At 36.6% G+C, this 16,577-nt stretch overlaps 1 protein-coding gene across 1 annotated transcript in view; it reads left to right on the top strand.

Annotated features, from left to right (window-relative positions):
• LOC150087813 (phosphatidylserine lipase ABHD16A) overlaps positions 1–16,577 on the top strand; it is a 227,562-nt gene that overhangs the window by 149,741 nt on the left and 61,244 nt on the right. Inside the window, exons 14-15 of the mRNA XM_090370439.1 lie at positions 155–218; positions 15,228–15,284. Coding sequence (XP_090226565.1) covers positions 155–218; positions 15,228–15,284 — 121 coding nt within the window. The remainder of the gene's footprint in view (positions 1–154; positions 219–15,227; positions 15,285–16,577) is intronic.

Here is a 16,577-nt window from a genome sequence, read left to right as displayed (position 1 = left end):
CTACGATATTCATCTACTTTAGTAGTTTTTTTTTAATGTTTTGTTTTATATAAAATTCACATTAAATTGCATATAATTTAATATAATAAATGACATACTTTTGTGTTATGATTTAATTATAAATATTTACTGATATGTCTCATTTTATTGCCAGAGCCACTTGTAGTAAGAAGTATTAGAGATCATATGAATTTAAACAATTCGGAGCAATTATGCAGGTAAATTTTGGAACATGTTTGTAGTTTAAATTAATATTTCTGTATAATTTGTATCCCTGAAAATTTTCATAAGGGTCAGAAAAAAAAATACAAAACAAATTAAACAAACTATCGGTAATGAGATACTTGATGAGTGGGTTCACAGCACTTCCAGAGAGTGTTACAGGTCTGATTGTCATAAATCAAGTTTTTCTTTGTTCATAGGAAGGAGGTGCTCTTGGAGGGTAGCAGTGGGACGGGGTGGGGGGGGAGTTTGAAAACCACTGTACGAAGCATTAACAAAACAGCAGAATGCTGTTATGTAGAGATTCTACCAAAACTAAAAATAAGGGGGGAAAAATTATTCTTTGACATGTAAAAATACAAAAATTACCATATTGCTTCAATATATGAAAACTTGATCTGTGTTGTAAAACAGATGTTACTTATGCAGCAAATATTTGAAGTGGAACTAATGTATCAATATATTAAAATTTAAGGATCCAATGCAATCCTGGTATACCATGCCTTATTATTTCAGACTTTCAGATATAACATAAGTGTGATCATGTTCCCCAAAAGGGATATAAATAAATACAGGTTATGGCAAAAAATGAATTTCAGAGTAGACACTGGCTGTGTTCCCCCAAAGTCTGATGAATAATTTCCTCCATTCTTTCATTCCCCACCATGCATTAGCAGAGGCATATGATGCAAGAAAGCAAGCTTATACAGCATCAGAACAAAAAAAAAAAAAAAAAAGACTAAGAAGAAAAAAATATATATATCCCATTTCACTCATTCATTCACTCCAAAAGTTTGTCCACTTCTTCCTTGAATGTATTTAAGCTATCAACTTCCACAATGACAGATGGAAGTTTATTCCAGCAATCAACTACCCACTGACTAAAGGCAAATTTTCACACATCTATTCTTCAATTGTCTTTCCTCAATTTCAGCCCCCTCAGGTTTGTAATCTGAGCAAGAGGAAGAATCCCACTAGCATTGAGCCTGCTCAAACAATTCAAGGCCTTATACACTTCAATCAGATTACCTCGCAGGTGCCTAGTCTCCAGTATCTACAATTTGCAGAACTTAAGCCTTTCTTGGTAAGAGCACCCTTTTGTTCCCCTCACCAGTCTTGCTACCCTTCTCTGCAGTGGTGAGCTGTGAATATTTTAACAATGGACTTGCATACAGTTTTGCCGACTTTTTAATTGAAAATTCTTTAGACGCACCACAGGCAGTTTTCACGTGGGAGTAACTGCATCTGTGGATTGACAAAAATCATCACGTAAATGCGACACGAAATGATTCCTCACCATTGTACCACCCATACCAGGCACGAGCTACGTGGTGCACCGACACATGATGCAATCAATACCCCTACAGCACGGCCATGGTGTAACATGCACACATGTCGCATTTACGTTTTAAATCGCTATATCTCAGCTTCTAGCAGTCCGATTTTAAAAACCAAAATATTTCTTTCATCATTCTCTATCGTATTTCATAAAAAATTGACGGAAAAAAATTTATAATTCAACATGCCGAAGACTAAACATTTCAAAAGATTCTAAAAAACTTTCACTTAACTTCCACAATGCATGCTCGGCACACAATTTTTTTTTATTCTTTTGTTTACAGCTAGCGAAATGCAATTTTTTCATGATAAAATTTTAATATTGCAAATAAAAAATAACAAAATATTTTCCATAACAAAAAACTATCACAAAATATTTAAAATATAAAAACAAATATTACATAAAAAAACAAACTATTCTACTTTTTCATGTTTTTTTGTTTTTTTTGGTAGTAGTAGTTGGCGCATCGGCTTCTGTGGCCATAATGCACCTCCCAAGGTTTTTGCAGTACTCTGATCCAAGCCCGAGGCAGGATTCGAACCCGCAACCTTTGGGTTGCTAGGTAGGCACTTTACCCACCCAGCTAGCCCGGTCGGCACTTTTTCATGTAATCACAGATAACATGAAAAAAATTATTACACAAATATTCAAGAAAAATTTATTCTAAAAACTGCCATATAGAATGTACTTCTCTATTAATATTTTTTTGTCAATCTTCTGCTTTGCTCAGTAGCTGAGTGATGATTACAGAGGAATGATATTACATAACGATCTGGATCAAATTAAAGCAGTGGTTTTCCATTTAGATTCATGGTCATCGTATCTGCAATGTGTTTAATTGTCAAATATGTTATTTTTATTGTTACAGTATTAAATTTCTTTCAATTCCTCATTGTCAATGATATCATTATTTTTTTCTTTAATTTAAAATTACTCTGTTGCATTAATAACCTATCCTTTAAGGATAAAACAATGCAGTTTAATAACTTGTTACAAGGTGACAAAGGATGCAAAGAAAAACAACAAAGAGTTCTTTACCTATGTAAACTCTAGAAGGAAAGGGATGAATCAGTTTGGTCCACTGGATATTGATGGTTCAACTGTTGATGATCCTGCTCAGGTGGCTAACAAACTAAATGAGTATTTTGCATCTACATTCACCCATGAGGAGTTATTCAGAAAGGGGAATGCCAGAGGTGAGTTAAACTCTGGCAGTGAGCTAGATGATTTTGTAATAACTGAGAGGAAAGTGGAGGAGAAATTGTTGAAGATAAACATAAAAAAGGCACCCGAGGTGGATGGGATCTATCCAGTTATATTAAAGGAGGCAGCAAAGGAAGTAAGCAAAGCCTTAGCTATAATTATGAGAGCTTCTTTGAACTCAGGGGAAGTACCCATGGACTGGAGATGTGCAAATGTGACCCCAATTCACAAAGGAGGATCAAAGGGCGACACAAGTAATTATAGACCTGTTAGTTTAACTTCTATTCCAGGAAAATTAATGGAGGCACTGGTTAAAGAAGCACTGCAGGATCATCTTGACAAGACTTTAGTTATAGCTCGGACACAGCATGGTTTTGTTAAGGGAAAGTCTTGCCTGACCAATTTGATTGGATACTATGATGTGGTCACAAAGGAACTGGATGCAGGGAATAACTTTGATATATATTTGGATCTTAGAAAGGCCTTTGATACTGTTGCACATGGAAGACTGCTCTACAAATTTGAGCAGTGTGGCATTGGAGGCAAATTGTTGCTATGGATAAAGGGATGGTTTGAGGGGGAGAAGACAGAGAGTGGTAATCAATGAACACTGCTCATCGTGGACTAATGTTATTAGTGGAGTCCCTCGTGTTTCAGTTTTGGGTCCATTGTTGTTTTCTGTATTTATAAATGATATTGATGAGGGTATATCAAGTTTAATATCCAAGTTTGCAGACGATACAAAGGTTGGCAGGGTTGTTAAGGACACTAATGACAGTACGCTGCTGCAACAGGATCTATAAAAGTTGAGTAGATGGGCTGAGAGAAGTTTAATGTTGACAAATGTAAAGTACTGCATATGGGAAGCAGTAACCCCAGAGTGATGTATCAACTCTGTGGTACTACACTGACAGTGGTAGAGAACGAAAAGGACCTGGGAGTAATTGTGCAGGCAGATATGAAGTTTTCTGAGGAGTGCACACGGTCTGCAAGAGTAGCTCATAGTGTTTTGTCAGTGATATACAGGAATTTTTCTAACAGGGATAAGGAGGTGATTATCCCCTTGTATAAGGCAATGGTCAGGCCACACCTTGAGTACAGTAATACCCCGACTTACGCTACCCCGACTTACGCGAACTCGGAGTTACGCGGTTCTTGATTTTTTCGTTTGGCAACGCTGCCGCCCACTATCTTCAAGGTCGTTTTTCATATGTTATCGATATCCGGTGCGACGGCGGAGATTGAGAGCGAAAGATGAACAAAATTCAACTTTGCTGCTTTTATGTTTTTTATATCAGTGAAGGGGAAACACATTTCACCATAATAACGTAAAAACCAACACAATTCCAGCTATCGGTATAATCGCAAATGCAATTAGATCGAGTTTACTACCAGTTTATGACAGATTTCACTAGCAGAAACGCAACTGGATTTTTATTGTTTTATGGTAGTAACCCCTAGAAATGTGAGGTGTTAATAGTGTATCTCTGCCTTTATGGTGTTGTTTATTCAGTTGCTACATGCGAGCAGCTTTGTTTATGCGTATCAAGCGTGCTCCTCGTTTTGTAATTGTGCTTTATTCCCTAAAAATTAGTAAAATTAAAAGGTGTGAAAAGGAAGCGTCCTGGTGAAGACACTGCAGATTCAGAGAGAAAAAGAAAAGCAATTATCGATAAACAGAGGCGGACTGGATCAAAAATTCTTACCCGGGAAAATTTATAGTGGCCTCACACTATGGTTTATGGCCAAAATCACACTGGCCCACCGGGGTTTCCCCGGTAAGGCTTATGGCCAGTCCGCCTCTGTCGATAGAGAAAAAATATGAAATTGTGAAACGCTTTGAGCGAAATGAAAGACCATGTGATATTGCACGTGCTACAGGCCTAAATGAAGCAACGGCGAAAAGCACATGACAATTGCAAACTTGACAGGTTGAAAATTGAAAAGATCTCAATTGTAAAGGGCTTAAAAATTTTAGAAAACATAGACTCCAACGAAGAACGCGTTATAGCTACAAAGCAAGGAATAAAAAAATTATTAGCTTGCTACGAAGAAATTCTGCGTGAAAAAAAGGAACGCGCTGTGTCGTCAGACGAATTTGTTAGATTTTATGAAGCCATCGACATCGAAATAACTTTTTAATACTGTACATATTTTATATTAATATGTATAAAGAACTGCAATTTTATTAATATTTTTCTTCTAAACTAGTGTTTGTGTTAGTGCTTGGTCCCAATTAAGCAAAATTTATATGTATTTATATGTAAGTTGTACCCCGACTTACGCGAATTCGACTTACGCGATTTTCGTCGGACCCACCTATCGCGTAACTTCGGGGTATTACTGTACTGTATACAGGTCTGGAGGCATCATTTTAAGAAGGATGTAGAGTTGTTGGAATGAGTATAGAGAAAGGCAACAAGATTAGTGAATGGAAAAAGGGTTGCTCTTACGAAGAAAGGCTTAAATTTTGCAAATTACAGTGTCTCAAGACTAGGCACCTGCGATGTGATCTGATTGAGGTGTATAAATCCTTGAATGGTTTGAACGTGCTCAATGCTGATGGGATTCTTCCTCTTGCTCAGAATAATCACGTGAGAGGGCATAAATTAAAATTGAGGAAAGACAGTTGTAGGATAGATGTACGGAAGTTTGCCTTTAGCCAGCGGGGGTTAGTTGGTTGGTGGAACAGACTTCCATCCTTTGTTGTGGAAGTTGATAGCCTAAATAAATTTAAGGCTCATTTGGAACGAACGGAGGGTGAAATGGGAGTGAGTGTGGTTTTTTTTTGGCTGATGCTGCATAAGCTTGCTTTTTCGCATCATATGCCTCTACTTATGCTAAAGGTAATTTTTTAAATGTGTTCTTACTTTTGATTTTTACTTTCAAATGTGTCCTTACTTTTGATTTGATTTCTTTCAACTTCAACATGCTCTCAATTTTAGCTTCAGAATTTTTCAAATTATCAATAGCATTGATAGTTTGAATAATTAATTTATCTGCTTTTACTATAGTGATACTGTGACTTTGTTAAGCTTCTGAAAGGTAAGAGAGCTCCTGCAGGATGTCAGTCGTTAGTTCTAAATCCTTAAGAAATTCGAAATTTAAAAGTCGGTTTAATAATCCTGAATATTTAACTTCTGATTCAAAATGTTTTCACAAAGCAGGATAATTCCTCCAAACTACAATTGCCATCCACAAGCTAAAAGCTACACATCGTGGCCCGAACACACAACCAATCTTTATAATTTCCACATCAAGTTCTTTAGCAATCATCCTAAAATTGCACTGGTTTTTTGGAGAGTGGTGGTATAATGCATACAGTTCATCTAGAAATATTTCAAAACGATTCACTTCTTTTATATTTTTTATAGAATCATCTAATGCTAATTTCAAACGATGAGCCAGGCTAGTAAAAGTCTGTAAAAGTCTGGTTAAAACACCTGACTTTTTTCCCAGCATTACACTAGCGCCATCGGAACAAAATCCAGTAAGATTTTCTTTTAAATATTTTTTGGAAAAACCATAGCTATTTAGAGCTGTAATTATGCTAGAAATGTATGCTTTCAGCAGTTGTCTGTTCTAGTTCAATAAGATCCATAAAAATCATACATGGCTCAGCAAGTTCAACACATAGGTAAAGGATTAAGACACTTTGTTCAGATAATGTTGTTGATTCATCGATTATTATGTGATTTTGGAATTCTTTTTTATTATTTTAGTAAAGATTTCCTTTTTTACTTCTTTTGAAATATGTTCGGTGATTCTAATGCCCGAAAATATTGAATGCAACAAAACTCCTGTATCAACAACACCATTTTTACTCCGTAATTCCAATTCAGCTGGTAAGTCAGATATTGGCCGATTTCTTTTTATGAGACTGTACACTGAATTAAAAATTTTGGCAGTTGTTTGAATTTTTTTATTATTCAGTTTTTTGATGACATTTGGAATTACATGCCTTTGTGATTCTTTGTTTGGTTTAAGAATTTTTTATGTGCTGCTAACTCATCGTGAATGGATAGTTTTTTGCTTAAAGATGCCTGTCTACTATTTTTATTCTTTCCATTCAGCTCTAACTTAATTTCCATCCATTCTTTTGAACCACGACAATGTTTTTCTTGTTGAACACCTAAGTTTTTATATTTAGCACAAACAGAACAACCTAATTTTCCAGTTTGGATGTATAACCATTTGTACTGAGTTTAAAAAATGCTTGTTTCTCATTCCAGCAATCAGGTAGTTGCTGTTCCTCTTCATAACTAACACATTAATCATTTATAAATTTATAATATCCTCATTATCAGTTTTTGTATTCGCAGAATTATTTGACGAAATAACTTCATTACGAACATCAATTTTCTCCATTACACTGACAGAATCCGTGGAAGCAGATTTCTTTGTTTTTGTCTTTTCCAAAAAAAAATTAATAAAATTGGACTGTCTTTTCATGGCTAATAAATTTAAAAAACTGCTTTAAAAATTATATTTAAAAATTTATATTAAAAATTATAAAAAAACTAAAAATTATATAAAAAATTATAGATTTTAATAAATACTTGAATAAATAAGGCACAGAAACTCAACTGATTACTTTCTCTGTGGTACCTACCCTCACACACAAATCAGTTTATCTCATTTGCACACTTATCCCTGCCACGTGGCCTACGACAACCATTCAGATAGATTACATGAAACACGGCATGTTGAGTGACATCTCACAGTGCTGTCTGTTCACAAATGGAAGATACTCACTCACTAGGCAATCCTATGCCTGTGGCAAAAATAATATGAATACGCCCTTGTTATGTGTAGATTGTCAGTCTTTATGAATTTATAAAAATTACTATTGCAGCGATCTATGATTTGCATATATTTATTAATAAATTAATTTAAATAATACAATGAATATAACAAAACAAAATATCAAAAAAAAAAAGAAACTTACAAATATTCATTTTTATCTACAGAGACTTTATTTCTATATAAACTACAAAGAAATAAAAAAATCGAAAAAAATCAGATATCATAGATAGTTTACTTTTATATATCTAGAATGAAATCAAGAAACAAAATATTGCAAAATATAATATGGAATACTTATAACATTAACTAAAAATATGCAATGAAGATGTATTATTTTAACTGAATTTTTCTCTCTTTTGCCGAAGCAAAACATCAATAATTTTATCATAGTTTGTTTTGTGCAACATGATTTTCACTGGATATAATTGATATGTTGGTTAGTCATTCTTGTCTAGTTGTTGATATAAGGTGATTTTTAATCAATTTAAGTTTACCAAAGGACCTTTCACAAGAAGCTACTGTTACAGGCAGGTTAAGAAAAAATCGTAACGCTATTTCTATGTTTGGATACGATTCCATTAGACAAATACCCATGAATGATTCTGAGAAATTTAAAAGGGTTGCAGATTTTATATCCCACAGAATTGATAAAACATGATTTTTGAAACTTTCAATTTCTGTTGAAATATCTGACACATTTAAATCTTTGTTGTATTTTAATGCAAGGTCAGAAGTAGCCTTCTGCAAGTCAGCTATATTAATTAATGTGAGTGAAGTTTGAAATAGAAAATCAAAATCTGAAGAAATAGTATTCAGTTTTTCAAATCTAGTTCTTAAATGTTCTTGTTTATACTCCAGCATGAACACCATGTCAGTGGAGTTTACAATAAATCAATCAATACAAATGTTAATCGTATTTAGCAGCCACGTGCTTGAACCCTGGTCCACTCAAAGAGCATGTGCTACTACACTCGCACTCCTGACCATTCGGCTGCGTCAGGCCTCATAAGTCATTGATATGAACATCCAAAATGTATTTAATTTCAATACAAAATTGTTGTCTGACAGATAAAGTGAAATCATCGGCAAATTTGTAGTGTCAATTTTTTTTTTTTTTTTTTTTTTTTTTTTTCTGGAACGTAGCTGGTATACCCATTTTTTCTGCTCTGGTAACAACATATCAGAAAATAATTTGAAATTCATTTTCATGTATTTCTTGGAGATTTTTTTATCAATCCACTTATTAGTTGTTAAGAGTTACACTGATGAGCCAAAACATTATGACCACTTACCTAATATGTTGGTGCTCCAAGTGCAGCCAAAACTGCTTGTACCCGGCGAGGCATGGACACTACAGGATTTTTAAATGTGTCTTGTGGTATCTGGTACCAACACGTAACCAGCAGATCCTTTAACTCCTGTAAGGTCTGTGGTTGACACGCTGCAGTTCAGAGTTGCTGTTCCAACACAAACCACAAATGCTCAATGGGATTGATGTCTGGGGAATTTGGAGGCCAGGGCAATACCTGGAAGTCTTCCTCATGTTCTGCAAACCAGTCTTGAACAATCCGGGTGGTGTGGCATGGCACATTATCCTGCTGAAAGATGGCATCGCCAAAGGGAAGACCATTGCCATGAAAGGGTGTACCCGATCAGCAATGATGTTTAGGTAGGTGGTAGCCGACCGGGCTAGTCGGGTGGCTAAAGTACCTGCCTGGCAACCCAAAGGTCGTGGGTTCAAATCCCGCCTCGGGCTTGGATCAGAGTAGTGCAAAAAACTTTGGGAGGTGCATTATGGCCACAGAAGTCGATGTGCCAACATCTAACAAAGAAAAAAAAATAGGTAGGTGGTAGATGTCAGAGTGTCCGCCACATGGATGACTGGACGCAGGGTATCCCAGCAGAACATCGCCCAAAGCACGACACTCCCGCCACTGGCTTGTTTTCGTCCCACAGTGCATTCAGGCGCCATCACTTCTCCAGGTAAATGATGCACATGTACCTGGCCGCCCATGTGGTGCAACAGGAAATGTGATTTGTCGGACCAGACTACCTTCTTCCAATCACTCAAGGTCCGGTTTCGATGCTCGCATGCCCATTGTAGGCACTGTCGCCAGTGAACCGTGGTTAGCTTGGGCACTTGGAGCAGCCTCTGGCTACACAGCCCCATTTTGAGCAGGATTCAATGTACTGTGTGTTGTGACACATTACTCCTGTCACCAGCATACCAGTTACCAGAGAGTTGTGCCACAGTAACCCTTCTGTTGTCACGTACCATCTGGGAGAGCCTTCGCTCACCTCGAGCATCGATGAGCCATTTCCCTCCTCAGATCACTTTTGGTAGGTACTAACCATGGCTGACCATAAGCATTCCACCAGCCGTGCCGTTTCGGATATGCTCTGACCCAGTTGTCTGGCCATTGTCAAACTTGCTTAAATCTGCTGCCTTTCTCATCTGAAGAATAAGAGCAACACTGATTAATGGAGCTTAGTATCAGGTGTTTTTTTATACCATGTCCTGACCTGTGCACGTTCCATGGTTCACCTGTAGTTGCTTCGATTTGCATAATTGCTGGTCATAATGTTTTGGATCATCGTGTATGTATGCAAAGCTTTTTAACTTCCAATGCTTTATTTACATATTCAATATTATTAAGATATAGCCAATCTGCATAAAAATGGATAGCCTGTTTTTACAAACAGACTGAGCAATACTGGTAGTTTCCACATTTGCAGACATATCTTCAATATTAATTAAGACTTCGTGAACTTTTGTTTTATGTAAGAACAAAATTTTATAGCTCGTTCTTTGGACGACGATCTTGTCTTTATGTCCTTTTAGTGAAATCTTCAAAGTATTCATTAAAATTTCTCAGCAACTAGCGGAACCAGAAAAAAAAGTAAATATTCTTTGAGCAATGTCAAAAAAGATCATTCAAGGTATTATTGACTGCATGTATACCAGCTAAATTAAGACTCTGTGCCAAGCACAGTACATGCTTGGCAGCACCTCCGTAGCCAGGTGGGAAGGAGCAGCAGTGCATAGCACGCGCTTCTTGATTAGACCGGGGTTCGAGCCGCGTCACCACCAAATACGGAGGATGCGGAAAGGTCAGGGAATGACCACCGCATATCCTGGAGCAATATGGCCTTAGTTGCTAATGCTCCTAAAAATCAAATAACAATAACAAATAACATGCTTGGCACAGTCTTACCTTTCAAACAAACCTTTTAAATTCTTTTCTTTCTTTCTTTTTTTTTTTTTTTTTTTTAATTATTGCCTGTACGGCATTATATTTTGGAACATTTCCTTCACAGTGAAGGCATCGATGCAGTTTCAAAATTCACCAACATTTCATATTCGGAAAGTTTATTTAATATCTCAGTTGCCTCATTTCTACCCCCCCCCCCCGACATCGCTACTGTCACTAGTTCTTTGAATACTGTCCAAACTGTCAGAATCACTCGGATATTCAGCTACTGTGACCATGTAAACTTAGGCAGGAGAAATTTACTGGAAGGCGTGGAGCACTCACTTCTCCGAAAACAGATGATTGCTTGCTGGAGTAAAAGAGAAACCACAACACAGGTTGTGGTTTCGGGAATACACCTTAATCTTCTGACTGGCTATGGATAGCATATTGACTAGTGCAACTTCTCTGTATGTAGGATAGGTAACTGCATAGGTTTTATGGGCACCACTAATATTGTCGAATGATAATCCCTTTAATCCTCAATTCACACTTTCTAACTGCTTAAAGGCAAGAGGTGGGAATAATGTGAACAAAGTTAAGTCTCTCATAATCCTTTCATTATATGGAAATTTTCTTCATTCTACAGCAACTATTTTAAACATAATTACCAAGAGAAATTCAAAAAAATTTGCTACAAAGAAGTTCATTAAATGGAGATCAGACGGTAATTAAATCAAAAGTGAATATATGAAAGGGTACATTCATACCAAATTGGGTTACCCTTCATCTCAGAGATCACAGAGCACTGCACTGCTGTAGACTGGTGCTTGATTGGTTGCTTGAAATGGTAAGATATGTTGCAGTTGTGGACAACTGCAACATGTCCTTTCCATCAATTCATTCAATTTCAGAAGGTTATACAAGGAACCCTGATGCCTTCATATAAATTTTCCCTTGCAGACTGGCCTTCATCAGCTGCGACATTGCTTGCAATTGGTTAAGGTAACCATTGAAAGAGGGTGGGTTTTTCTTGCTTTGACAAAGATATCAGCAAACTCGTTTTGCAAAAATGGCAGCTTCAGTCTTAGATGCATTTGTACTTCTTCTGGTACCAACCTGTGCAGTTTTATCTCTTGCACTCAATTCATCTCAGTCTACTCATTGAAACTTTTGGAAGTAGCCCCTGGCAACACACACTCCCTGGAGTTATCCTTCATCTATTATGTGTGGAACAAGTGAACATATGTGCTGCAACATTGAAGCAGGGAGCTTCAATGTTGCAGCACATATTGAAGCTCCCAGGCATCCCTGCTTTAAATTCTTCTGTCACCAGTGTCAATCCCCACAATAAATTTTTCCTTTGTTGGTTCTATATTGGCTGAAAAGAGAGAGAGAGAGAGAGAAAGAGAGCCAACTCTGGTTGCTTATCAGCCTACAAAGCTCCTTGTAAGCTGTGAGCTGATTTTCTGCAACGTCTTTATTTACTAAAGTCTTGTACAAAACAACAAGTGCTTTGATTAGCAGAAGCTAATAGTAAAACTAGCAGAAATGAGTGCTCTGAATATTTATTAGTTAGTTTATTAGTTTAATAACAGCCTCCGTAGCCAAGTGGTCAGGAATGGGAGTGTAGTAGCACACGCTCTTTGAGTAGATCGGGGTTTAAGCCCCTGACTGCTAAATACGGTCAAGCTGCCAACCTTCACTGGACCAGCATGGCAGATTATGGTCCATTTCCCTCAACATGAATTGTTGAGGAGGCTTCTATCCTGCAGTGAATTGATAGTGGCTGCTGCTTTTTATTAGTTTAATCAGTTTTTAATGTATCTAGTGCATAAAATAACTATTTTTATTTAATATAGAGAGAGAAAGAATGCGTGCATGCATTTTTTTTATGCATACATAAACCATATTAGATACCATTATTCACAGCAGTGAAATTAACTTTTAAACAATACAAATTCGATACATTCTGGCCACTGACACCTCCTCCCCAGAGCTTTTTTTTCCTCTCTCTTTTTTTTTTTGAAAAATTTACATACACGGCATTTCATTAGCATTAGTAGAGGCATATGAGGCCTTCAGACCTGTATACAGTACTCAAGGTGTGGCCTGACCATTGCCTTATACAAGGGGATAATTACCTCTTTATCTCTGCTAGCAAAATTTCTGTAACATGTTAAATTTCGTGCAACACCATGACTCAGAACTGCATAATTGCAGGTCCTGGAATACTTATAGTTATGAACAAAACATATTTATTCAATGAAATTATAGCACATTAGCCCACCTTTGGCTGTAATGACCGCTTTAGCACATTGTGTAAGGCTTTCTACTGATTTCCAGTACAAATGAAGATGGCCATCTTGGCCTTGCCATAAGTCTGCATTCCAGTTCATCCCAAAGATGTTCATTTGGGTTGAGATTGAAGTTCTGTGATGTCCAGTGCAATGTGCTGATTGCTGATGTAGTCTTTAAAGCCATACATTCACAAACCTTCCTTTGTGACATCGAGCATTGCTATGTTGGGAGGCATAAAGGCTTCTTCCATAAAATTGCTACAGTGTAGGGCATACAAAATTGTTCCAGACATCAGTATAGAACACAATATTTATCGTTCCATCCACCACAACCAGTGAACTTGGTCCATACCATTAGAAGTTCCTGCCAGATCATGACGACACTTCCTCCTCCATTATCACATTTAGGGCAGTGTATCCAAGTAATAAACATTCTCCAGGCATCCTCCAAACCCAAGAATGGCCATAATACTAGAATATCATGTGGCATGACTTGTTACTCCACAGGTATATCAATTGATCTGTTGTTCACGTTAGGTGCTCCTTGTACCATGCCAGGTGGTGGTGTGTATGTTTTTCTTATCAAAGACTTGTTGGCTATAGCTATTCTACAAAAATTCATGGTGTGAAACTCTATATGTGGTAGAAACACTTACAGGTTTGCCTGTGGCTGCTTGAAGCTCTAAACTCAGATTCTTTTAGAATAGTGGTTCTCAACCTGATGTCTGTTCATGTATTTCAAGGTGCCTGTTAAGTAATATTGCACCTCTGATTTGGGAATGCAGGATACATGCACAGGTGATTTATATGTGTAATCTTCATTATTAACTAATTATCACAGAAATAAAAAAAAAAATGTTTCTGCTTTTCCCAGAATTTTATTTATAAAAATATACTAGAATATTGTGTGGCATGACGATGATCTATAATTAGATAAGTTATAATTCTATAACTTATCTAATTATAAAAATATATTAAATTTCATGTGTTTTGATTGTGCCTTCTTTCCCAGAATATGTTGAGCATCCAATGAAGAAAAAAGTTTGAGGATCACTGCTTTAGAGTCTGATGGCAACCAGCTGTTTCAAGGTGCATATGCCATCTCCTGTATGTCATTTCCTCTCAGTCAGTATTTTATGCATACCCCTGGTCATTTGTTGGTCTCGTTGCCACCTCTGTACTAACGTTTCTTCAGCACATTGCCAATTGTTAACTTTAGAATGTATAATTCCTGAGCAGTAGACTTGACGTGAAAACATCTGTGGCAGCACTAGAGTAAAACCAATTGGATTGGTAACAATAAGTTCCGGAATTTTTTACGGAAACGATGCAATTGACTTCTCTTCCTATTAGGTGGCTGTTAGATTTTAAATGATGCAAATAATGTCACTTCCTAAATGGTGCTAACGATGCTAACTCAGTCACCAATGTTGATTCGGTAGAGTAAGTAGTTGATTCAGTAAAGTAAGTTCATACTAAGATATGGAAATGACATTACTTCCTAAATGATGCCAACTCAGTCACTAACATTGATTTGTGTCATATTAAGTGTACGTATCATATTTTAGCTATCACAAACCCATTGTAAGTGAATTACCTATTGAACATGTATTGCAACCTCAATTCATGAAACTGTCGAAGAAAAATAAATGCTTTAAAATGTTAAACAGATTCTTTTCCTACTAAACTCCTTTAACCTCATCCAAGCCAAGGATGTTTTCACATAAAATAAAACATCTTTTTTTTCCCATGGCATCCAACTATCATTTCACTCTGAAACTCTGTTAGCTCTTTCTATGTGCTCATCAGTTAAGCATACTTGTGTGAAATGAATCCCAGGATAATTGCTAATCACTTTTATTGGCCAAAATATTTGTATATTTCACAATTTCCTGCAAACAAAGAAGTATCCCACGACTTTTGATAAGATGACACATGTCACTCCAGGTAAATAACAAGGTGAGTGGAGTTATGCACAAAACAGATTTTACTGAAACTAATTACATAAAAAAAAAATAAAGAAAGCAATGCTAAGGCCAGATTTTATTTGTAGCATATTAATTTATATTACCATAATGCTGCTTTATTATCTCTGATATATATTTATTTGAAGTGATGATTAGGAATTGTGATGTATTATTATGAATTATTTATGTAATAATGTAGATATCCTGGACCAGTTTTACTAATTCGGAGAACCCATGATGAAGTTATTTCTACTCGGTGAGTATTCAGTAATTTTAACCTAAAAAATATGTCCTAATAAAATGGATTAAATCTTGCAACATGCCTACTTCTTCTCTATGTGCCATCTCCTAACGGAGGTCGGCAATCATCACAGCAAATGTCTCTCAATCTCTGGTAGTACTGAACAGCTGTTCGGTGTTAAGTCTTATTTAGCCATGATATGCATCTTCTCCCAGGATATTTTCTTCCTCCATTCTCCTCAATAATTAGCCACGGGATTGTGTATTTGTTGTAACCCATCAGGTGTCCAAGATGCACCATTTTTCTTTTCTTTATGTTCTTCAGCAATTCACAGGTTTTTCCAGTTCTATGTGGACACTCTCATTTTTCACCTTTGCTGTCCATGGCATCTTTAACATTCTGTACATCCATATTTCAAATGCTTCTAGTTTCTTGGAGGCGTTAGTTTTCAGTGTCCGTGTTTCAGTACCATACAATAAAACTTGCCAAATGCAACATGTCATTAAGTGTATTTTAATGTGCAGATCCAGGTTCCCATTGTACAATGCAGATCTCAGTTTATGGAAATACTGCCTTGCCATTTCAATCTTTGCTTTTCTTTCAACATCTGGTTCATTTATATCATTGATCCAGCATCCTAGATATTTGAACTTGTTGACTCTATCAGCCTTCCATATAACATGAGAGATGGTGTTGGTATCATCTATTAAATACCATGAACTTAGTCTTGTTGATGTTCCTGAGGCCCATTCTTTCATTTTCCTCATTCACACAACTGAGGAGTATCTGTGTACTGCATATTAGTTGTACAAAGTACAGTGTCATCTGTATAGTGAAGGTTGTCAAATCACTCTACCATTGACAGATATCCCCTCATTTCTTCTCTCTAACACTTTCTTGAAAATTGTCTGAACAAACCTTAAACAGGAGGTGGGGAGAGTACACATCCTTTTCTCACTCTGTGTTCCAAGTTGATGTTTTCCATCTTTCTACCATCAACTACAACTGATGCCTTTTGGTTCCAGTAGAGATTTCTGATTATTTGGATGTTCTTTTTGTCTCCTCAATAAACTTGGTGTGTTGTGTTGGACTCGATCAGAGGCCTTCTCAAAGTCAATAAAACAAAGATGGACATCAATCTGTTGTTCTTTGCACTTTGCATCATGACCTTAGCACAAAATAGTGCTTCCCTTGTACCCAGTCCTTCTCTAAATCCAAACTGCACGTCATCCACCGACTCCTCACAATTCCCAAATATTCAATTTTGAATTATTTTTAGGATATGGCTGATCAAGCTAATTAGTCAGA

Source organism: Mastigoproctus giganteus, chromosome 3 (genome assembly GCF_048544385.1).
Source record: "Mastigoproctus giganteus isolate SK-2022 chromosome 3, ASM4854438v1, whole genome shotgun sequence".
In the NCBI taxonomy this organism is placed as follows: domain Eukaryota; kingdom Metazoa; phylum Arthropoda; class Arachnida; order Uropygi; family Thelyphonidae; genus Mastigoproctus; species Mastigoproctus giganteus.
This window is presented reverse-complemented; position numbering and strand designations above follow the sequence as displayed.